This window comes from Macaca thibetana, chromosome 4 (genome assembly GCF_024542745.1).
Source record: "Macaca thibetana thibetana isolate TM-01 chromosome 4, ASM2454274v1, whole genome shotgun sequence".
NCBI lineage: Eukaryota > Metazoa > Chordata > Mammalia > Primates > Cercopithecidae > Macaca > Macaca thibetana.
The window spans coordinates 133,603,519-133,628,851 of record NC_065581.1 but is presented as its reverse complement, the minus strand read 5'-3'; the positions used below and the strand labels follow the sequence as shown (position 1 = coordinate 133,628,851).

The window sequence follows — 25,333 nt, the reverse complement described above, 5'->3', positions numbered from 1 at the left end:
TTATGTATAATATATATGGTTATATATTATATATAATATATGGTTATACACACATACACCCCCCCACCAGGAATAAAAACTGAAAACATTAACTCATAATTTAAATCAGATTTTTTATTTTTTTGAGAGAGTCTCACTCTATGGCCTAGGCTGGAATGCAATGGCATGATCTTGGCTCACTGCAACCTCTGCCTCCTGTGTTAAATCAGATTTTTAATTGCAACCTGATTATCATTGCAATGATAAAAGTAATAACCAGGGAATCTGACTACATTGATAATAGGTTTAATATTCCTATTGTATCAGCCAAGCTGAAATCCTCTTACCTTTAAAAGGTGCTTCATAAATTGACGTAGAAGATGAACTTTTAAAATTAATTTGCATATCTTATGTATCATAAAGAAATACTTACTTGCTTTTCAGTGCCGAAAACCCGATCAGCACTTCAAACCCTATTTGACTCCTGATTTGCCAAAGCGACTACACTATGCCAAGAACGTCAGAATCGACAAAGTTCATCTCTTTGTGGATCGACAATGGCTGGCTGTTGGGTTCGTGTATCTATTTGCTTATCTCATAATGCCTTTAACAACCATCTGTCATTATAAGTCTACTTAACCTTACCCTGCTATTATCATCACTGTGAATTTTCCTGAGCATTGATATTTTCTTGACTTCTTGCATGCTATTTAGCAGTTCTGCATTTGAAGTGATTGTTATTAGATTGCTGATTTTAGCATCCTTATCTTCACAATATAGGTGAGAATGAGGGGTAAGGCTAAGACTGTGCCCAGGGACTGTAAGTGCCAGCACCTTCTTACCCCCACTATGCTGTCCATTAAGGCAGCAGACAGATGATATCAGCTGTCTTTCAGCCTGATAGAGAGTGAGTGATTACACAACTCTTTAAGACCTTTGTCATCTTTGTGGTTTTTATAAAAGAGCACATATAGGGCTGTAAGACCAAGCTAATGAATTAGTTGTAACATTTATTTCTTATTACTATTTATAATTGTAATTTATGTTGATTATTGAAACATTTGCAAAATTTAAATGTGCTTAGAGAAAACAAAAACCATTTTTGACTTTGTGCATGCTATTTAGCAGTTCTGCATTTCAAGTGATTGTTATTACACATTATGACTTACTCCATCCTAAATAACCAATTAATCCATTGATTCAACGTTTTATTGTATGCTTGTCATGTATGCGCCAGGCCCTGCTCTAAGCATTTGAGATACAGATCTGTCTCCTGCTCTCATGTACTGTAGTGGAAAAAACTGAAAATAAGCCAGCAAACAAATAAATACACACTTTGTGATAGCTAAACTGACAATTCCTATTTTTGAATTTCATACCAGCACTTTTTTCCTCATGCATAAGTAGATATAAAAAGTATCTGGACTTTACGGCATTTTTCTAGCCTATTTAATATGTATGAATGTAATGCCAGGGGGATAGAATGACAATGGCAATACAGTGGCTAAGAGATGTTTGACAAAGAAAAAGGAGATGACACTTTGGGAGGCCAATGTGCACAGGTCACTTTTGGCCCGGAGTTCAAGACCAGCCTGGCCAACGTGATGAAAAATACAAAAAATTTATAAAAATACAAAAATTAGCCAGGCATGGTGGCACAGTAATCCAAGCTACTTGAGAGGCTGAGGCAGGAGAATTGCTTGAACCCGTGAGACGGAGGTCGCAGTGAGCCAAGATGGCACCACTGCACTCCAGCCTGGGCAACAGATCAAATTAGTATTTGACTCCATCAAAAAAAAAAAAGAAAAGAAAGGAAAGCAAAGGAAAAGGAGATGAAAGAAGACAAGGGACAAGGGAATTAGGCTCCAACGTTCAGGATCAGGAACTGGGAATTTGGCTGAGCCTATTCTACAAAATAACCTGGAAACCTGTTTGGCCTGAGAGTGCAGTTTCACACTGGTTCACTAGATGGCGCGGACCCCTCTCTTTGGGATCAAAGTTCATTAACCCTTTGTGTACTGTGGCTCTGGACATACTCTAGAAAGTATTTTCCTTAAATATGTGAATGAAATTAAGCTCTACTAATATTATATACAATTTTTAGTAACTTAGGTATGTAATATATAAATAAATATATGTCCAAGGTGGGGTGCATTCTGCAAATATTTACTGGTGAGAGTCTAACACCAAAGAAGTTAGGTCACTGGTACAGGAGAAAGGGCTATAAAGTGAGAGCTCACCCACCCAAATACCTCTGGGTATCATGCATTAATACCCAATCTCAAATGGTGAGCTGTTTATTCTTTTAAAAACCAGCACTGAAATGTTAAAATAACTGCAACCCAAGAGTTCACAGTCAGGCTCCCCACCTGGCTAGGTTGTGGGAACTAGGAAAAACTAATATCTTAGAGTCTAATTTTTCTCATCTGTAACACAGGATTAGCCTAGTTTTATTAGTTTCTTGCCATTAATATACGAAGTAAACTAATTTACATCAAAGGAAATTTTGAATACAGCCTTAACAAGAGAGCAAGTGAAGAATCTAATCTGGGCCAGGCACGGTGGCTCATGCCTGTAATCCCAGCACTTTGGGAGGCTGAGATGAGCAGATCACAAGGTCAGGAGTTTGAGACCAGCCTGGCCAACATGGTGAAACCCCATATTGTTCAAATACACATCTACTTTGTGCAAAAAAATACAGGGCATCCGAGGAAATATAACCTCCTCAGTTTACAAAGAAGATGATAGAATTAACTGAGATTAAAGTAAAGACAGACATAAGAAATTACAAAAGTATTAATTTTGGAGAACTATAAAAGTCCATTGTAAATCTTCACATTTTATGTTTTTTTGGAAAGCTTCTACAAGTCCCCTGCCATACAAGATAATAGAAATTCCTCTGTAATTTTGGAAATGTGCAATGTCGAGGTCCTGGCTCCTGTTCGTTAGTCATGAAGGCTTGTTCGTTATGGTGCTCGATTTTTTCCGTCTCCGTGGAGGCACATGGGTTCATTGTAGAACTTCAAACCCCATCTCTACTAAAAAAATACAAAAATTAACCAGGCCTAGTGGTGTGTGCCTGTAATCCCAGCTACTCGGGAGGCTGAGGCAAGATAATTGCTTGAACCCGGGAGGCGGAGGCTGCAGTGAGCCGAGATCGCACCACTGCACTCCAGCCTGGGCAACAGAGCAAGACTCTGTCTCAAAAAAAAAAAAAAAGAATCTAATCTCTTTAAATCCTGGATTCACTCTCTCCAACTCTTAAAACACAAGCCTCTCGGGAGGCTGAGGCAGGAGAATGGCGTAAACCCGGGAGGCGGAGCTTGCAGTGAGCCGAGATCCGGCCACTGCACTCCAGCCTGGGTGACAGAGCGAGACTCCGTCTCAAAAAAAACAAAACAAACAAACAAAAAAAAAAAAAACAAAAAAAACACAAGCCTCTGGCTACTTACAAATTTGCATCTCTTTAGTATAATGTGCTTATTTTGATAACTAGTTAAGTACAATCATCTTTAGTATAATCATTATTTTGCTCATAACTAGGTTAGATTTGCATCTATGTCCCCTTTGCACAATTTGAGAGGGTGAGAGTGAGGATTTTATAGGCAAATTTCTTTTAGCATTTCAACAGTTTTGGCTTCAGCTACGGATAAATGTCTATTTTGCCATCATACATCATCCCCTGTGTTAGATTTGCTACTAATTTGGGGAAGGACCTGATGTTTTGATATAGCAGTAGAAGTATTAGTAACAGTTTGCTATTTTTTCAATGGCATTGCATCATCTTTATTTTGCCTAAAATGTGTTAGATTCTACTAATTTGGGGAAACCTGATGTTTTGATATAGTAGAAGTATTAGTAAAGTGCTTTTTTAAAATAACGTGAATGTTAGCTTTTTATTTTGGAACAGCAACTGACAAATAAATTTCAGGCACCTTTTTAAGAACTAGAGATAACCAACAAAACACCCAACCAAAGGATCTTTGCCCAGGTAGGAAGATAACAACTATAATCAGGTGGGATAACTATTGCACAAGTACAAGGCTCAAGGAAGCAAAAATTACAGACCCAGCTGTGAATGTCAAGGAGCATCAGAGAATGCTTCCTGATAAGGGTGGTTGCTGATTGGGTTTTGGAAGACTCATGATGGGACAGGATACACGTTGCCATACAGCAGGTCTGCCATGTACAGTCTGTGGGCTGTACAGTAGCATCCTGCTAACAAGGTGAGTGGGAGTGGAAATGGAATCTTTGCTCAGCAGCTCACCAAGCCTTAATGGGGGCTGCATTGGCAGGAGGAAGGGGATTCGTTATTGTTGTTGTTGTTGTTGTTATTGTTTTTGCCAAAAGTGCCATCTGCTTGCCAAACCTTGAACACTGCCAGGCTGCATCCTTCAAAAGGCACCTTTTTTTCTCTCAATGATCTGCCCAGAGCACCTTTTTTTTTTTGAGATGGAGTCTCGCTCTATCGCTCAGGTTGGAGTGTGGTGGTGCGATCTCAGCTCACTGAAAGCTCTTCCTCCCAGGTTCACGCCATTCTCCTGCCTCAGCCTCCTGAGTACTACAGGTACTACCTCCTGGGACTACAGGCACCCTCCACCACGCCCAGCTAATTTTTTGTATTTTTAGTAGTGACAAGGATTCACCGTGCTAGCTAGGATGGTCTCGATCTCCTGACCTCGTCATCTGCCCTCCTTGGCTTCCCAAAGCGCTGGGATTACAGATGTGAGCCACCGCACCCGGCCTGAGCACCTTTTTAAAGCCAGCAGTAGCTCTAGGGCAAGAAAGGGTAAAGAGAAGGAGGCAGGTTTCCAGATAGAAGAACTGGAGTAGTTCTTGCAAGTAGTTCTGCATTGCTGGAGCACTGAGTGCATGAAGCTGTCATGTGTACAAAGGACCTTATCTGAAATGACAAAGGAGTGTGACTTTGATCTTGAAGAAAGTAGGCTGTTGGTAGATACAGGTGGCTTGAGGTGAATACAGGGATATCTGTATTTGGAGAGTTCCTTCGAGATGCTACATGGACGAGGATGGTCTAGCACAGTGGTCCCCAACCCTTTAGGCACCAGGGACTGGTTTCATGGAAGACAGTTTTTCCAGGGTCAGGGCGAGAAGTGGCGGATGGCTTCAGAATGATTCAGCGCATGACATTTATTGTGCACTTTATTTCAGTTATTATTACACTGTAATATATAATGAAATAATTTTACAACTCATCATATTGTAGAATCAGGGAGCCCTGAGCTTGTTTTCCTGCAACTAGATGGTCCTATCTGGGGGCGATAGGAGACAGTGACAGATCATCAGGCATTAGATTTTCATAAGGAGTATACAACTTATATTCGTTGCATGGGCAGTTCACAATAGGATAAAAAACCACCAAAAAAAACCCCCCCCCCCCCCCCCCCCCCCCCCCCCAAAAAAAAACAAAAAAACCCAAAACCCACCCCCCCCCCCCCCCCAACAAAAATCATGGTCCTGTGAGAATCTAATGCCACTGCTGATCTGACAGGAGGCGGAGCTCAGGCGGTGATGCTCACTGACCCACCACTCACTTCCTGCTGTGTGGCCTGGTTCCTAACAGGTGTGGGACCATGGCCCAGGGGTTCGGGACCCCTAGTCTAGTGTGAAACAGGGAAGCCTGTTAGAAAGGTATGTAGTGATCCATTCCTGGGCATGATGGCAGCCCCAAGGGAGTCCATGAAGCCACGGGGATGGTGAAACTGTATATAGTGCATCACTGGGAAGGTATTATGGTTAACTTAGAAGCCACAGTTTCTAGGATAGTCTTGCTTTTATCATATTCTGTCTGATGTTTGTTCTCATTAGAACATAGGTTTTTATTTCCAGCAGTGTTAAATAAGATTAGGGGTGTGGGGGGGGGAGGGGTGTGTGTGTGTGTGCATGTGTGTGTGTCTGAGAGGGAAGATTCAGAAGTTCTGAAGGCAGGATGATCAATTCGGGAACTTGTTCAGGTCAGAGGATCCAGCTTAGAATGGTGGCAGTAGGCCGGGCATGGTGGCTCATGCCTGTAATCCCAGCACTTTGGGAGGCTGAGGTGGTTGGATCACCTCAGGTCAGGAGTTCAAGACCAGCCTGGCTAACATGGTGAAATTCTGTATTTTCTCTACTAAAAATACAGAAATTAGCCGGGTGTGGTGGCAGGCACCTGTAATTCCAGCTTCTTAGGAGGCTGAGGCAGGAGAATAGCTTGAACGGGGAAGGCGGATGTTGCAGTGAGCCAAGATCACACCATTGCACTCCAGGCTGGGTGACACAGTGAGACTCCATCTCAAAAAAAAAAAAGAATGGTGGCAGTTACAGAGGAAAGAAAAGAACAAACAGGAGAGATACCGCACAGGAAGACAGGACTTGGCAACTGATCTGGCATCAGGAGAGAAGTCTTGCTCATCTCCCACCTGTGCCATTACCCAGCTGTGGTAGAGAACCCCAGCCTTGATTTCAACTGTGTTAATTAGACATGGGGAAGATAATGGAGAATTTGTTCCAAAATATTTCATATAGGACTTGGAAGTTGAGCTAACTTATGACAGATAAAATCAACTCATTTTCCAAGTGCCAGCTGTCATTGTTCCATATGTAACTTCCAGAGCTAAATTAATGATTAGACATGAACATGAGGAGGTAGAGGGCAAATTTCCAAAGTTTTTACTTGGAAATAAATAGAAATTAGAGCTTTTCAAACAATGTTTTCATCTTTTCCTTCTGAATGAAATTTTGCAATATTTACTATGGTTTATTGAAATTGAGCTGGATTAGGAGATGGAAATATTTTTAAAAACTAGATTTTTCTGAAAATAGAAAAATAACCATAGTATGAGCATTAGAAAATTTACCAAAAATCTTAGTTCAAAAAACCTTTTTCTTTCTTTCATTAATGAACATTCTAGCTTTCCACACAGAATTTAAAACTTAATTACCTCCTACTAAATAATTCCAGTAATATTGGAAAACCAAATATCTATGCAGTAAAAATTAAAAATTTTATTTATTAATAATTTAAAAAATAGAGGCCGGGCGTGGTGGCTCATGCCTGTAATCCCAGCACTTTGGGAGGCTAAGGGGGGGCAGATCACCTGAGGTTGGGAGTCCGAGACCAGCCTGACCAACATGGAGAAACTCCATCTCTACTAAAAATACAAAATTAACCGGGCATGGTGGCATATGCCTGTAGTCCCAGCTACTCTGTAGGCTGAGGCAGGAGAATTGCTTGAACCCAGGAGGCTGAGGTTGCGGTGAGCCAAGATCATGCCATTGCACTCCAGCCTGGGCAACAAGAGTGAAACTGAGTCTCAAAAACAAAAGACAGATGGAGTCTTGCTATGTTGTCCAGGCTGGTCTCTAGCTCCTAGGCTCAAGCAATCCACCCACTTTGGATTCCTGAAGTGCTGGGATTACAGGTGTGAGCCACCATTCCCAGCTAAGAATAAAAACACTTTTTAAAACCTATTGTTCGGGCTGGGCATGGTGGCTCACACCTGTAATCCCAGCACTTTGGGAGGCTGAGGTAGGTGGAACACTTGAGGTTAGGAGTTCCAGACCAGCTGGCCAACATGGCAAAACCCTGTCTCTACTAAAAACACAAAAATATTAGTTGGGTGTGGTGGTACATGCCTGTAGTCCCAGCTACTCGGGAGGCTGAGGCAGGAGAATTGCTTGAACCCAGGAGGCAGAGGTTGCAGTGAGCCAAGATCACGCCACTTTATTCCAGCCTGGGCGACAGAGCGAGACTTAGTCTCAAAAACAAACAAACAAACAAAGAAATAAAGCCTATTGTTGTCATAGTTTTATGCCAACAATTTTATTGAAATTAACTAAGATAAGGACATGAAGTGACATCCTTAGGGTATCAAACTTAATTTCCTTAGGAAGCAGGACTTGTCTTGCTTTCCCCATTCCAGGTACTTACCTGGTGTCTCTTTTCTTCGCTCTATTGGGTAGAGTTGAGTGAGTGTGGCCTGGTCAGAGTTGTGATTTATTTTTTAATTTGTGATTTATTTTTATTTTCTATTTAAACTGAATTAGAGTCAGTTATGAATTTTTTAAATGTTTTTATGTTTAATATATTTTTAAAAAACACTAAATTACTGTCCTGTCATTAGTCGAGTTTGTAAAAACAGAAACCCTGTGGTGTCTGTGTGTTTGTGTGTATGTGTGTGTGTGTGTGCGTGTGTGTGTGTGTGTGTGTGTGTGTGTTTGCCGTTGGGGTGAGAGGTGGGGGTGGGGAAGCAAATGAGAGAAACCTTTTAGGGCCAGCCTTTGGAAATAGGAGTCCTTTGTTCCCTTCAGAGACCAAATTTGACCCAGTATAACACTGTTGCTTTAAAAGATCTAGGATTATTTATTGCTATTTTCCAAATATGAAAAACAGCTACTTATAAAATTTTTAATACTGCTGAATTCAAAACAGTATTAAAATGTAGGCAAAAGCGAATTAATTAAATTTGAAAAGTTATTCAAATAATAAAGCAACAGCCAATGGAAGAAAATCACAAAGGTAAACATTATATAATAATAATCTCTCAATTTACGGAATATACTAGCTTCTTTTTACCAAGTACAGTTATGTGTTGTATAACAACCTTTTGGTCAACAACGAACTGCTTATGTGATGGTGGTCCCATAATATTATTATACTATATTTCTACTATAACTTTTCTATGTTTACATGTACTTAGATACACAAATCCTTGCCATTGTGTTACAACTGCCTACGGTATCCAGTACAGTAGCATGCTGTACAGGTTTGTAGCTAGGAGCAATAGGCTAGACCACATAGCCCAGGTGTATAGAAGGCTGTACCATCCAGGCTTGTGTAAGTGTACTCTGTGATGTTTCCACAATGATGAACTTGTGTAAGAATGCATTTCTCAGAACATATTCCTGCCCTTAAGCAACACATGACTGGATTATAATTAATTTGCCCTGCCTATTCTTTATTCATGCTTTCATATTATTTTCCTAGACATCTTCACTGGAAAACAGAAATTGCTATTTTTCCCCAGTTGCAAAGATTTATTCCTAAAGCATTGAAATGCTAAAATAACATATTAACCAAACTATTCTTCAGCATGTAGTCATTGATGTGTAAAGGTACATACATGAGCTTGAAGACAAATTCACTTTTTAAAAAATCTGTGCCTTTATTACTAGCCTTTAGTTAGTATCTATCAGTCAGAGACTTTTGAATTCGATTTATAGATCCTGGAATTTTCCTTTCTTCTCTCATACCCTTCTGTTTGTTCCATTATGTTATGAATTTGAGCATGAAAATAAATATATTTATTCATTGTTGATATAAAAATGTACTTATTCTGTTGTTGATAGAAAAATATATTATTCTGTTGTTGACAAAAAGTTTACTTATAAAATTTACAGAAACTATATAAAATTCATTAAAGCTTACAATATGGTCTCATATCGATATATTGATCAGTGTGTAATAATATTTTTTCTTTATAGGAGTAAATCAAATACAAATTGTGGAGGAGGCAACCATGGTTATAACAATGAGTTTAGGAGCATGGAGGTAACTTACTGCTTTTTTTAAAACTTTTATTTTAAGTTCAGGGGTACATGTGCAGAATGAGCAGGTTTGTTACATAGGTAAACATCTGTCATGGGAGTTGGTCATACAGATTATTTCATTACTCAGGTGTTAAGCCTAGTTACTGCTTTTTTAAAACAGATATTTATTGCACACCTATTTTATCATAGGCGATGTCCAAGACTCTTGAATACATCTGTGAACAAAACAGATTAAGATCCTGCCCTCATGAAGCTTTTATTCTAAGAGGGGGATACAGACAGTAGGAATAATAAAATAATATATTATTTGTTATGTCAGATGATAAATACTGTGGGAAATAAAGAAAAAGTAAAGGAGAGTAAGGGAGAAATTGGGAGTATTTGGGGGTACCCTGGGGGCAGTGAGCAACTTTAAATAGGGTGGAAAGAGTAAGAGTCATTGAGTTGACATTGAGCAGAGACTTGAAAAAGGTAAAAGAATTTGCCTTTCAAATATTCAGGAGACAAGTGTCCCAGGCAGAAGAAACAGCCACTGAAAAGGGCCAAAATTGGGAGTGTGCCTGAGTCTATGAGTAGAAGGCAGCTGATAATCCCCCATAGGTAAAGCTTTGCAACCTGGTTATCTCATCTACTTCCATTTGTCACACACAAACACACACACACACACACTCCTTTCCAAATAGAAAAAAAAATGTGTTAGGCCTTTTATGAATATGTTTCTTTTTATTATAACATTGCCATGGTGAGTTATATCTTTTTGTAAATATTTGAAAACAATCTCTGGAGAAAGAGCTTTACTATTAATTGGGGTACTATATAATAGTTAAATTACTTATTGCAAGAAAAATCTATGCCTCCAATTCTTTGATGATTATCTTAATATATGTATGTATATACACACAGACCTGTTACCAAAACATAATTGCTTATCTATGTTTGATATTTTTCTTCTAATTGTTTATAGTCTAAAATAATTTGATCTGTTATAAATAATACAATCAAGTTAACATTAATTAATTCAGTGTAAACCAAAATATTTAGGTCTTTTTATCCCAAAAGTGAAAGAGAGAAGTATAAGTGGATCAGGAAGTTATACTTCATCTAAAAAAAAAAAAGTTAACATTTTTGTATCATGTATTAACATATTTGATTAATGATATGAAACAGTATGAAAAGATAATATGATGTTATATGATTAAATTTCTACTAAATATTGTGCACATATTGCAGAATTATGCTGATACTGCTTGTGTGCTATTGTTTGTATTCTCCTACTTTATTGGTATATGAGGTGCTATGGAGGTAGGTAGAGATAGAAGTAAATATAGCATTGACTATATTTGATTGGGATTGGTACAACATTACAGGTGGCAAAATATGAAAATCATTTTCAAAACTAAAAAAAAATCCCTACAGAGGCCTAATACAAATAGGAGAGTAGTTACGGAAGGAAAATTGTGTCTCTTCCTATATTTGGTTTTGAATTTAAATGACATCTAATAATAATATGACTATTACCACTTAGGCTATCTTTCTGGCACATGGACCCAGTTTTAAAGAGAAGACTGAGGTTGAACCATTTGAAAATATTGAAGTCTATAACCTAATGTGTGGTAAGTATATTTAAATAAGTTTGCCAACAAAATATGGATAGTTTTAAATATATGTAATTTGAAATTGGTAGCAAACTGAATCCCAGAGCCTGGATGCTCTGTAGTGAGAAAGCAGACAATAAAAAAGATGAGGAAGAATTATTCATTATTCAGACTTATTCAGCTGTAAGAGTGAATTATTTTTGTTTTACTAGTAATGATAAACTTTATTTTTATTTTTGAGATGTAGTCTTGCTCTGTCACCCAGACTGGAGTGCAGTGATGTGATCCCGGCTCACTGCAACCTCTGCCTCCCAGGTTCAAGTTATTCTCCTGTCTCAGCTTCCCAAGTAACTGGGATTACAGGCGTGAACTGCCAGGCCCGGCTACTTTTTTTTGTATTTTTTTGTAGAGATGGTATTTCACCATGTTGGCCAGACTGGTCTCGAACTCCTGACCTCAAGTGATCTGCCCACCTTGGCCTCCCAAAGTGCTAGGATTACAGGCATGAGCCACCAAGCCCAGCCAGTAATGATAAACTTTAGATCTCAGAAGACCAACCTTTTCTGTTAGTTAGTTACTAGATGATAATTTAACTTAATAAAACTTAGGTAAATAATACTTCCAACTTTTCAAAGCAAGAGAAACATACCTAAAAACTCAAATATTTTCTCGTAATTATAGAGAAGCTCTCTGGCATAAAAACATGGGGAAAAAGTCCTAGCTGGATAGACACTTGTTATCATACTCAATGTTAGAAAAGCCTTAAAGCATTAGGATTTTAGGAAGCCTAACCTACCTTCTTACCTGCGTGCTTGCTGCAGGCCATTGTATTAACAAATCATTTATTTACCCAGCAAGGCAATGAGTAAGCTGCAATTTCACTGTTAGCTTTAGAAATTTGGACATAAACATGCTTACAACTGTCTCTCTTAATCTTGTCATTGCTTTGTGGTAATTGAATGTGACTTAGAGACCAAAAGGTATTCAGTTTTGTTTTTGTTTTTGTTTTTGTTTTGAGACGGAGTCTCACTCTGCCGCCCAGGCTGGAGTGCAGTGGCCGGATATCAGCTAACTGCAAGCTCCTCCTCCCGGGTTCACGCCATTCTCCTGCCTCAGCCTCTGGAGTAGCTGGGACTACAGGCGCCCGCCACTGCGCCCGGCTATCAGTTTTTAAAATGGTGTGTTGTAGCCTTAAAAACTTACATTCTTGATCCGCACGGCTAGGTTTATGGTCTGGACTCTTGTCCCTTTGCAGAACTGGCTAAAAGGAACTAGACAGGACTGCAGTTCCAGGAGCGATCTGTTAGTGGCAGGCAGTCGGCAGGAATTATTTAAAAGGCTATGTTGGTAAAATATTTATGTTTCATAGAAACACACAAACATGCAAATTATATGTTTCTATGAAACATACAATTGTATTTTGTATTATATATTTTCATAGAAAAATATGAAAAAAATCTCTCTGAATATTAAGCAAAATTCACTAGTTCCATTTTTTAAAAGTGTCTATCTTTAGAGAACTTTAATATAATTAAATGTACTATAAGGAAGATTATAAATTATTTAATTTATTTAAACTTGTTTTTATTAAGAATATAGCTTTTTATGCTAGAAAATCATGATATGCTTATGAAACAAAGTGGTGATTTAAGGAAGCTTTTCTTTGGAGAAACAGAAACCATTCATGAAAGTTCCTCTGGTTCATCTGCAGCAACTGTTCCTATTCCTCATTTATTTCAAGAGATGGGGTTTCAGTGTCTCCTAAGCTGGCCTCAAACTCTTAGGCTCAAGCAAGCCCCTTGCCTCAGCCTCTTGAGTAGCCGGGACTACAGGTGCACTGCTGAACTGGCTAGTTCTATTCTTTAGCAAGATTAGTGTTTGAAACCATGGAGAAGAAAGTCAGTAAACTGAATGGCATATGGAGTACATAGCTTCATTACAGCAGAATTTATTAAAGGGAGTGAAAGAGTAGGTGTTTGTTTCTTTCCATCTCCCATAAAGGAGTTGTTGCTTTCCAGTATAAAGCAACTTTGAACTTGTTTTTTCAAAAAACAGATCTTCTACGCATTCAGCCAGCACCAAACAACGGAACCCGTGGTAGTTTAAACCATCTTCTGAAGGTGCCTTTTTATGAGCCATCCCATGCAGAGGAGGTGTCAAAGTTTTCTGTTTGTGGCTTTGCTAATCCATTGCCCACAGATAATCTTAGCTGTTTATGCCCTCATCTACAAAATGTAAGTAACAACTTCATGCATCCATAAGAATGTAAAGGGGCAAGCTATTCTTGACCTGGGTAGCCGACAACTGGGGTAGCAACAACCAGGTTTGTGTTCTGCCTTGGATATTTACTTAGTAAATATATGTGGTTTCTCTAAACCTTATCTGGAAGCAAGAAGTGAGAATGCATATATTATAAGATTAAGTATGGAAATATGCTTTGTAAACCGGAAAGCACTATTTGGTAATTGTTAATGTCATTATAAACTAACTGTCCTTCACCATTCAATATAGTAATCTTCGAGCTCTCTCCAATTATCCTTATAAACCATTCTTCCTGTGGTTTATGAATCAGATGTTCATGCCTGATTATTTAGAGCAGAAAGAACTGGGAGGGTGTAGGGACTGTAGCCTGCTGTTTGACACACCCACTATGGTAGGTGCCGCAGGGTATTCCTTTGGGTAGCAGGGAAGAATCTGGCTGACAGTTGACACTGGGAAGGTCTTTTTAGTAGATCAGGCCCTCGGATGAGTTCAGGAGCAGGACTTCAGATTCCAGGAGACTTTCAATAAGGTGAGGTTTCAGTGCTAGGAGAGGCCCAAGGGCAAGGAGTCATAACAGCAGCTCAAAATATAAGGACCAAGCCTACCTGTGAGAATCAGAGCAACTGGATGGGGTTGAGATTTCAGAGTGAAATTGGAGCCCAGTTATCAGGAGTCCATCAAGCTAAAATTAATGTCCAGGGTCATTTGATGCCAAGTTCCAAATGTGTTTGTAGAACTAAATAAAAACACCTGCTGCCTCAGGTAAGAATTTTTCCTTATAGTCAGAAGTAGGTGAAGACATCACAATCTCTATTCTTCAAAATAGCATTATACCACAGAAATAAATAACCAACCAAAGGGGCTTTACGGGACAAAAGTCTAGCAAACTTCTCAATGAAGATCAAATCCACAGCAAAGATCAGAGTAAGGGTGTGGGTTTCCTACCGACTGCTCCTGATAACCTCAATCAAACTGCCATTAAAAAATAATAATAACATTACTTAGTGGGTATGTTGTTTCTCATTTTAGAGATAAAGCATGCTCAGAGAAGTCAGATAAATTGCCTGAGGCCAGAGAAGCTTGTTCTATCTGACTGCAAATCCCAAGTTCTATGTGAAGAATGCCTCTTGCTATTCAGAGTGTGGTCGCAGGACCAGCATCTGCATCACTTGCAAATTGGTTAGAGATGCAGAATCTCAAGCCCTACCCTAGATTTCCTGAACCAGAATCCATATTTTAACAAAACCCTCAAGTGATTGTATGCATATTAAAGCTTAAGGAGCACTGGGATGTTGTCACCCAACTTAGTCATTGATTCCAGCAGTGATCAGAATGCTTTGCCCCATCATCAATTATCTTTTTGCAAATTCTCTCTCCCTCCCTCTCTCTCTCTGTCTCTCTCTCTCTCTCTCTCTCTCTCTCTCTCACACACACACACACACACACACACACACACACACACAGTGCAGGGAGCAGTAGTGTCTCTATATTTCTGAATAGTGGTAGAATCAGAATCTTAAGTTAGTCTAGCTTCTTTGGCAGTATAACACTAAATTGATTACTACAGAAATAATCTTGATTACCCTTTAAAACAGGTACTGTTACTTTGACTTATTTCCTTCCCTTTCCCATTCCTCGTTATCTTGCAGAGTATTCAGCTGGAACAAGTGAATCAAATGCTAAATCTCACCCAAGAAGAAAGTAAGTCAATAGAAAACATGTTAAGTATTTGATATTTAGACCTAACATAACACAACGTGGCCCTTTTAGGACTCTCCAAAATAAGCTGATAGAGGTTCCTGAACATAAAGATTTGATTGCCAATATACAAAAGGTAAAAAAAACACAACAACAACAAAAAAAAAAAAAAAAAAAAAAAAACCTCACAACAGATACAATGACAACAGTATAAGCATGGGGTAGTTCCAGCGGTTCCAGGAACAACAAAACGAATTCCTTGAAGCGGTTGTGACTCATCTGCAGTTCTCTTATTTCCTTTCCTTAGATGTAAGCGGACTGAGCTGCCTGGGTTTGAGTACTACCTCTGTGCTTCCTGGCTGTTTGATCTGGGGCAAATCACTTAGCCTTCCTGTGCCTCAGTCTTCTCATCTGTAATAACTGTACTCACCTCATGTAGTTGTAAAAATTTAGAAAGTTAATACATGGAAAGAGTTTACAATTGTGCCTGGCCTGTAGCAATATTATTATTACCCGTTATCTTTTAAGTATTCTTGTACTAAACTCACTCTGTTTCAGTTTCATTGCTTATAAAATAGGGATACCTACTTTATAGAGTTGCTATCAAGATTACATGAGTTAATATATTTTCCGTGGTCTACAGGTAAGAGCTCAGTAAATGTACTAGTTGTTTTGATAATCTTATAATCTGCCAAGTGTTATTCCATGGCATGAATAGCCTGCAGGTTTTTTTATCCATCACTAATTGATGGATTTTTAAGAATCATACAAGTAAAAGTAAATAAATAAAATAGAATGTTGTTTTAGTCCATTCCAGTTGCTATTAGGTTGGTGCAAAAGTAATTGTGTTTTTTTCTATTAAAAGCAATGACAAAACCCAGCAGGGCATGGTGGCTCATGCCTGTAATCCCAGCACTTTGGGAGGCTGAGGCAGACAGATCACTTGAGGTGAGGAGTTCGAGACCAGCCTGGCCAACATGGTGAAACCCCATCGCTACTAAAAATACACACACACACACAAAATTAGCTGGGCATGATGGTGCACCCTTGTAATCCCAGTTACTCCGGAGGAGGCTGAGGTAGGAGAATCACTTGAACCCAGGAGATGGAGGTTGCAGTGAGCTGAGATCATGCCACTGCACTCCAGCTTGGGTGACAGAGCAAGACTTGGTCTCAAAAGTAATGGCAAAAACCGCAATTACTTTTGCTCCATCCTAATATAACAAGATACAATAGACTGGGTAGCTTATAAACAACAGAAATTTACTTCTCATAGTTCTAGAGGCTGGGAAGCCCAAGATCAAGTTGCCAGCGGATTTGATTTCTGATGACGGCCTGATTCTTCATAAAGGGACTTCTTCTCATTCTGAGCTCATATAGTGGAAGGAGTGAAGGTGTCCCTAGGGTCTCTTTGATGAAAGCTCTAATCCTGCTCATGGGGGTCTTACCTCATAACTTAATCACTTCTTAAAGGTGCCACCTCCTAATACCATCACCTTTGGGATTAGGATTTCAACGTATACGTTTTAGAAAGACATAAACATTCTAAGACATAAGTTTATAAAATTCCAACATCTTCCCTATGACAATTACTAAAGTGGGTCATCTTTGTTACAAAGTATGTACTTTTGACTTTGAAGGTTTTACCTCTTCATGTACATCCTCTGAGCTGTAAAATATAAGGAATCACAGAGGGCAGGCTTCAGATCATTGCTTAGGCTCTTGCTTGGCCAACTTACTTATCTAAACCTTAGTTTTATAATCTGTAAAATTAAGTAGTAACACCACTATTATTATTATTAATAATAATTACACAGAGGATTGTTGTAAGAATTGAAAGAGGTTAAATATGTAAAATATTTGTTAAGAGTACTTGTCATATAATAAGCCATAAGAGTGTGGTAGTTATTATATGGGTAGTTATTACATGCAAAGAAGCATTTGCTAATTTCATGAATCTTTTTATTTTATGTTATTTTAATTTTAGTAACAGCAACAGTGAAAGTAAATTTGCCATTTGGGAGGCCTAGGGTACTGCAGAAGAACGTGGACAACTGTCTCCTTTACCACAGGGAATATGTCAGTGGATTTGGAAAAGCTATGAGGATGCCCATGTGGAGTTCATACACAGTCCCCCAGTTGGTAAGTTCCTGAGTCCACTGATCCATGCAGGCAAGAAATATTTATAATCCTTTCATGTTCTAAGAACTGAATTTTGTTTTGCAGTAGAAATTCAGAGGGAGGGAACTCATTGGCCTATAGCTTGTAAGACAATGTGCAAGTATTACATAAAGGTTTTCATAGGTGCTACATGGGTGCAAAAGAGGAACACATTGTGTTTTGCCTAGAGAAAATGGAAAATGTTTACAGGCCAATTGGCCAATTGGTAAGGAAGGTAGAAAAGGACATTTTAAACAGAAGCAACAGAAGTACGGAGGAATACTATTCATTTAACATTCCCCATATACATCATGGGTGCACATAGAAGGTGATGATAACTAGATTATAAAGGGCTTTGTATTTATTTGATTATTTAACAAGTGCATTACTATTTGCTGTGTGTTATAGTAGGCACAAAGTGAATAAGGCATAGTTCTTCTCTGAAGGATCTGGAACTCTAGTAAGTCAGACTAGACTTACATGGACAAATGCATTATGTCAGAGATCTCCAGGCTAAGGTTGAGGTCCACTTGTTTAAAGCCCCCGCCCTCTTCACTGTCTGGCAAACTCTCTTGCACTAAGTAGTACCAGGACAGTTGGCTACCCTTCAGGAAGAAAATAGTAGATCCCTACCTCACACCACACACAAAATTAAATTGCTGGTGAATTTGTAGACCTAAATAGGAATAGCAAGTCCATGTTCCCTTTGTGCATATCTTTATGATCTTGGGATAGAGAAGGCTTTCTTGGGAGACAAGAAGAACAACATTAAAAATGCAGAGGAAATTGATTAATTACACTACATAAACATTAATGTATGACAAAATAACAAAGTTGTAGATGGAACAATATATTTGCATTGCACATAAGAAACAAGTTATGAGTATCTAGAATAGTAATTTGATTCAGAATAGCTAATAAATTTTCACCAATCAACAACAGAATGACAAGCATCTTAGTTACTACGTGAACAAAGGATAGGAACTAAGCAATTGAATCTCAATGGCAATAAGGAAAATGTAAATTAAAACAAAACTTAGGGCCAGGTGCAGTGGCTTATGCCTGTAATCCTAGCACTTTGGGAGGCCGAGGCAGGCAGATCACCTGAGGTCAGGAGTTTGAGACTAGCCTGACCAACATGGTGAAACCCCATCTCTACTAAAAACACAAAATTAGGCACACGGGGTGGCATATGCCTGTAATCCCAGCTACTTGGGAGGCTGAAGCAGGAGAATCGCTTGAACCCGGGAGGTGGAGGTTGCAGTGAGCCGAGATTGCGCCATTACACTCCATCCTGGCAACAAGTGAAACTGCGTCTCAAAAAAAAAAAAAAAAAAAGTAACAAAACTTAAAGTATGCCAAAAGTCAGTCCAAACACTCCTCTGGGGCAGGGATGATTTTATTTAATATATCCTCAGCACAACAGAATTGCCCAGTAAGTGCTTATTGAATGAAATGCATTGAATGAATTAACCACAACCATTATTTTTAGACTTTTAATGACAAAGCTATACCACCAACCACACGGGTAAATAATCAGGGAGCTGTTTTTGTAGAGAAAATCTTAGTATTTTAGATCCAGAGACTGATGACAAACTTATAACTATTACTGTTTTTGCTAAGAGTACCACCTATTTTATGGAAAGGAGATATTGATTCCATAGGTTTACCTACTCTTCCTGTTCCAATTCAAAATTTTGGAGAAAAATGAGTGTATTTTCCTACTACTAATTAAAACTTTGTAGATTCTGAAAGCCAGTTCTGTTGCTGTCAATGGTTCAATTGTGGTCACTAGTAACAGTACTAATATTTGTTTGCCAATGTGGGAAAATATTTTACCAACAGTTACCTGAGTTCATATGTATGGTTGGTGGCAACATTACTTTCTTAATATGCACAATGTTCAATTCGTGATTTTCTTCAACATACAACATTCCTTAAAATAACTTCTATTTTGTTACTGTTTTCGAGAGGAGTGGCACACTCAGGGTCAGTCCTATTATTTAATTTTCTATTTTGAAAATTCCAAGTATGAGGGATTGTGTGGCATTAAAGGGAATGCTTATGTTTTTAATACTTTTCCCTGCTGTCTTGCATTCTTGAATTTTTATGAGCTTTGGCGGAAACCAAAGGCGGAGAGATTCTAAGTGGGCTCAGGCTAGGAGTTTAGTACAATTCTTCTTTGTTATTGTTTTAAAACTAGCTTCTTTGTTACCAAAAGTTCCTGTCCTTTCACTGATCCCACAGAAGTACTTGTGTATTTCTCCCTCCATGTGACAGGATGGAATTCTAGCAATTTTCTGCTTTCTAATTCAGAAATTACTCTGTTAGTGTGTTGTGGTTCAAGAAAATTACATACAAGGATGTTTTGGGATTCACATAAAAATGTTGTAAATCAGCTCTGTGTTTCAAAAAATCAGACTTTAAATAAGCACTTTTCAGAACATGGACCCAATTGGCTTGAGCCTTTAAGATTTGTGGAGCTTTTGTTTTTCTGTGGTTTTGGTGGGTTTTGTAATTTTTGTTGTTATCTCAGAAGAGTTCTGGGGAAGTAGTTGTGATTTGAAATCATGGTCCTAGAACAGCTGATTCAAAACCATTAAGGTTAGTCAGGATGTACATAGATTTTGCTTCTGGGCCTGTTCAGAAGGAAGATATGAACTAGTATTTCTGTTGCTAGGTGAAAAACTGAAAATAACAGCAAGAATTGTGATTATTGTTTAAAATAGGTATTTCAGAATTTAATATGAAATCAAATTTTTCAGAGTAGAAATCTAGTGTACTTTGAAAAATGCCTCTCTCTCCCCCTATGTATCTATGTATCCTCTCTCTATTTACCTATCTGTCAATCTACACACGTAACTCCCATATCTTTCCATGTTAAAAAGCCTTTTTTTCTTGTTTCTAAATATTATTTTGTGAGTCTTTAAAACAGGGGCATTATTGTGTGTTGCAAACATTTTTGAACTATGAAAAAATTATTTTTCCCTGTAGAAAATAAATCATACAACCAAATAATTTAAAGCATACATAGTCATTATCCTTACCGTAAGGCAAAACTGTAACCATTTAATTTTCAAACAAGTAGGTTTTAGCTTGTACATTCAGCCTACAGGTAAGAAGCATCTGTAACTTCAATAGAAATAATTTTATACTCTATTCAAATTCTACTTTGTTTCAATGCCAGACTAAAAGTATAAGCAGCTCATGTTCCTGTCTATACTCATCCTTTACTTCTCCAGAAATATTTTGAGAGCTAAGAAGTTAATATTTTATCTGAGTGTCTGAATTCTATTTATTGCTTTCCTGACTTTCTATCCTGTTGCTTCAAAAATTCCAGGGAACTCTGACAGGATGGCAGGATTGAAGCTGTTTATGTGTGTGGGGTGGTGGTGGTGGTGGTTCACTAAAGCCTTCTTTATTATAGAAAGGACCTTCCTGTACCTCCCCTCCATCCTTCTAGAGGGCTGCCTATTGCAAAATCTTGCCTGGATAAAGGAGGCCACATCCTCATTCCTAGTATTGATGCACTTTTATTTAAGGGTTCAAGTTTGGTATGTAAGAAATAAATCTCAAGATTTTCGGTTAGCAGAAAATGTGACTTTTTTTTTTAGTACTTTCTGGCTGAAGCTATCCCAGTTCATTTCCCCCAGCCCAAAGTCTAAGCTACTTTGAGAACACGGTAAATATTTTGACCAACTAAGTTGTTTAAGCACAACTTTTACAGCCACAGCCTCATTAAAAATTACAATAGACTTTCTTTGTTAACATTTTTATAATTTTAACTGTTAAATTTAAGCATCTCAATTTCCTTACCTTATGGAAAATCCATATAGGGCTACATTTATATACTGTATATTTCTTCAAATAAAACTTATTAATGTGAAATGTTTGAGTACAACGATAAAGATGTGTGTTAGGAAATATCAAACTCGCAATATACCAGGGGTCTATGGGACCAACTTGGTCAGCAGTCACTATTCCTTATTCTCCAATTTTACAACATACTTATGTGGCCCTTATACCAAGTGGAGAAACCTGGTCACTTAGAACTGTATACTATGATACGTTTTTGAAAGAATATAAACAAATGCTTTTAGCTTTCCAGCTCTGCCACCTGAAGGAGAGTGAAATAAATGGTGAGAACTCATCCAACTCATTTAGCACAAACGTCTTCGTTTTTCTTGGTGTACTTCTTGTTTTGGTGGACTATATCACTCAGGAGCTTCCTGAGAAAGAAAAAGGTGAAGAGATATTCTTGAGAGTTTGTGGGTCTCGACATGTTTTTACTCTGCCTATATACTTAATTAGTGTTTTAGCTGGTTTCAGAATTTTAGAAATAATTTTTCTTCAAAATTAGTAAGACAGGCCAAGCGCAGTGGCCCACACCTGTAATCCCAGCACTTTGGGACTCTGAGGCAGACGGACCACCTGACGTCAGGAGTTTGAGACCAGCCTGGTCAACATGGCAAAACCCTGTTTCTACTAAAAATACAAAAATTAGCCAGGCATGGTGGCGCGTGCCTGTAATCCCAGCTACTTGGGAAGCTAAGGCAGGAGAATCAGTTGAACCCAGGAGGCAGAGGTAGCAGTGAGCCAAGATTGTGCCATTGCACTCCAGCCTGGGCTACAGAGTGAGACTCCATCTCAAAAAAAAAAAAAAAAAAAAAAAAAAAAAAAAAATAGACTTCCTGGTCTGATTCTCTAATGTGTTTGAATTTTTCCTATTTTTCCCATCTCTTTGTCTTTAATTCCACCTTTTGAGTCACATCTGCAACTTCATCCTCTAGATCTTATTGAGTGTTTTCTTTTGCCTGTCGTATTTTGAAATCCCAAGAGCTCTTTCTGTTACCTTTTCCTTTTTTAAAAACTGCCTCTGTTCCTTCTTTATGGATGCCATATATACTCTCAGCTCTCTGAGAAAAGAGTTTTCTTCTGGCTTCCACATTGTCTCTTTTTCTTCTCCCTTATTCCCCAGTGTCTAGTGGTCCTTGGCTGTCATCTTCTATTTTAAGAATTAGGCACTAAACTTTATGGCTGGGTCTTTCCAGTCTATAAGCTTCACTATAGGTTGATCAGGAAGAGAACCAGCCATTTTGTTGAGGACTCCAAATTGACAGTATCTAGTTTCCTTTCAGGCTGGTTGTTTTCCAAAGAGAGGATACTTCTAATCTGACTCAGCATATACAGTTTTCAGGCTAAATGGGCAATGAGATTGGGGAATCTTATTATTCAGCATATAGTTTTATTTAATCTCATTGTTTTCAGTATGGTGCACCAGCTCTTGGCTGTGCCTTGTGTCTTTTAGTCTGATCATCCCTCTGGTTTAAACTCTCCAGAGAGTAAACATACTGTCTAGCCCTTTTTGCAGACTTTCAATCTATCCTCTATTTCCAGCCTTATGCAAACTCCTGTCTTTAGGACTCCAAGTTCTACCCTTCTGGGGTTCTACAGTAGGACGTTCTTGGTGCTTTCCCCAAACATAAACTCTTGGTAGTCAGTGTTTACTGGTCTACTAAATTAGATTATTATTTATCTGATTTCCGGCTTCTGAATATTCCCTGTCATCTCTTACGTGTTTTCATTATTACTGTCCTCTTAATGGAATTTTAGAAGGGAGCAAGGTAAGTGTATGTGTTCAATCAAGTTGAGAAGTTTTCTCAACTTCTGTATCTTTTCTAGCTAGAGCTTTGTATTATGTTAGGGAGTACAGTCTCTGCCTTGCTTTTTCTGGACTTTTCTCATCTTCAGCTCCCACCTGTTCTATACCTCAGCATGGTGCTCTCCTGGCTACAAAGACAGCACACAGTGTACGTTGCCTCTTCCTTTGTGAATTGAACTCAGAGGTTTTAGACAATGTAGCTAATTTTGCTTTCAGCACAATGCAGTGAATAAAGGAAGGTCATCCTAATTTAACTTAACCTTCATTTTTTTTTAATAAATTATTTCAAGTTTTATTAAGAAAGATAACCATTATAGGCAGTAGAGAGCATACAAATCAAAATGTCTGAGAAAAATAAATAGTAAAATGTTCACTTACCCATGATTATATGCTAATCAAAATATGATGACCACATAATATAGTATTACCTTAAATACTTAAGTTAGGCAGCACATTTATAGGATGTCCCCTTGGTAAATAAATCATTGTACTAGTCTTTAAATAGGGTTACAAAGAAATTATTACTGTTTTTTAAGGCAGAGTCTTGCTCTGTTGCCTGGGCTGGAGTGCAGTGGCACGATCTCAGCTGACTGCAACCTCCACCTCCCAGGTTGAAGCAATTATCATGCCTCAGCCTCCCCAGTAGCTGGGATTACAGGCACCCACCACCACACCCGGCTGAGTTTTGTATATTTAGTAGAGACGGGGTTCCACTACGTTGAACCTCGAACTCTTGACCTCAAGTGATCCGCCCACCTCAACCTCCTAAAGTGCTGGGATTACTGGCGTGAGCCACCAAGCCTGGCCTAAGACATTATTATTATTATTATTATTATTATTGTTATTTTCAGATGGAGTCTCGCTTCGTCACCCAGGCTAGAGTGCAATGGCGCAGTCTCACCTCACCTCCACCTGCCGGGTTCAAGCGATTCTCCTGACTCAGTCTCCAGAGTAGCTGGGATTATAGGCGCCCGCCACCATACCTGGCTAATTGTTGTATTTTTAGTAGAGACGGATTTTCACCATGTTGGCTAGGCTGGTCTTGAACTGCTGACCTCGTGATCCGCCTGCCTTGGTCTCTCAAAGTGCTGGGATTACAGGCATGAGCCACTGCGCCCGGCCGGGCCTAAGAAATTATTTTTAAAATTCTTATATTTCATGAGGAATGAAGCATGGCTGTAAGTTTATTTATATTCAAAACCAATTTGTTTAGACAACTACACCTTCTTTGAATTAATCTTAGGTTGATAAAAAGTTCTTGAACAGCTGAAGAATAATATATTAATACTTAGTTTATATCTGTATTTTAAAAGTAAATACATTTCACTTTCAATTTTTATTTACAAGTACAATATATATCACCACAAAAAAGTTAGATCTTGAAAAGGATTTTAGTTTTTAGGAATAGTTCCCATTATCCTCTCCTCTCAATTCGGGTTTCATTGTGCAAATATTTTTTTCCAAGGTGTATTTGATTTGCCCTCCTGATGTCCTTAACCAGAAGGGAACCACAGAAGAAAACACTGCTGAAGACATCCATTCCCATTGCTTGCCTAGACCTGATTCACTAAGAAAATAGGAAAAGCTTAAATGAAAAACATTCTAGGGAAGTGACAAACCATATAAGGCAATGGGTGAGCCGCGATTGTGGGCGTAATTTTTTTCTCTCTCTCTTTCAACAGGGAGACACATCGCCTCTTCCTCCCACTGTCCCAGACTGTCTGCGGGCTGATGTCAGGGTTCCTCCTTCTGAGAGCCAAAAATGTTCTTTCTATTTAGCAGACGAGAATATCACCCACGGCTTCCTCTATCCTCCTGGTTAGTAGAACTCTTTTTTAGAGCAGTCGCTTAGAAAGCTCTCATCAGCTGGATGTGGGCATATGCCTTAAACATATACTCCCCACCAAAACTACCTGCTTGGGCTAAGCTAGCTGCCTGAGACACTTCCAGTGGTTGTGGCTGGCCAGAGCAGCACAGCGGCTGTAATAAAGACTAAGACATTTTGCAGTGGGACCCACACAGCAGCTCTCATCTGGCCCAGATGTTTAGAGAGCTCGGCAGGTTTAAGTTTAATTTTAAAACTGAAGATTCTTTGCAGAAGGACACAAACATCTAAAATCCCATTTCTTCTGGCTCCTGCCCAAGCTAAGGTCTGCCTGGAGAATACAGCTGTGCCCGTGAAAAGAAATTAGGTTGGGTGTTCGCTTTGGCAGAACATATACTAAAATTGGAATGATACAGAGAAGATCACCTAATAAAATAAAATAAAATAAAATAAAAAAGAAATCAGGCTGGAATTTTGGCCTGTCATTCATGCTGTAGGGCTAACAGTTTTAAACTGCAGGTGAAGCAGCCAAATGAAATTTAAGTTTTTTTTTTTGTTGTTGTTGTTGTTGTTGTTTTCAGAAAGGATCTCTTTTGGGAACCT

At 38.6% G+C, this 25,333-nt stretch overlaps 1 protein-coding gene across 3 annotated transcripts in view; it reads left to right on the top strand.

Annotated features, from left to right (window-relative positions):
• Positions 1 to 25,333, top strand: part of ENPP3 (ectonucleotide pyrophosphatase/phosphodiesterase 3) — a 99,836-nt gene that overhangs the window by 61,392 nt on the left and 13,111 nt on the right. For all 3 annotated transcript variants that reach the window (XM_050786298.1, XM_050786297.1, XM_050786296.1), the window contains exons 16-22: positions 424 to 551; positions 9,463 to 9,529; positions 11,054 to 11,141; positions 13,179 to 13,357; positions 15,035 to 15,086; positions 17,071 to 17,225; positions 24,588 to 24,723. In XM_050786298.1, coding sequence (XP_050642255.1) covers positions 424 to 551; positions 9,463 to 9,529; positions 11,054 to 11,141; positions 13,179 to 13,357; positions 15,035 to 15,086; positions 17,071 to 17,225; positions 24,588 to 24,723 — 805 coding nt within the window. The remainder of the gene's footprint in view (positions 1 to 423; positions 552 to 9,462; positions 9,530 to 11,053; positions 11,142 to 13,178; positions 13,358 to 15,034; positions 15,087 to 17,070; positions 17,226 to 24,587; positions 24,724 to 25,333) is intronic.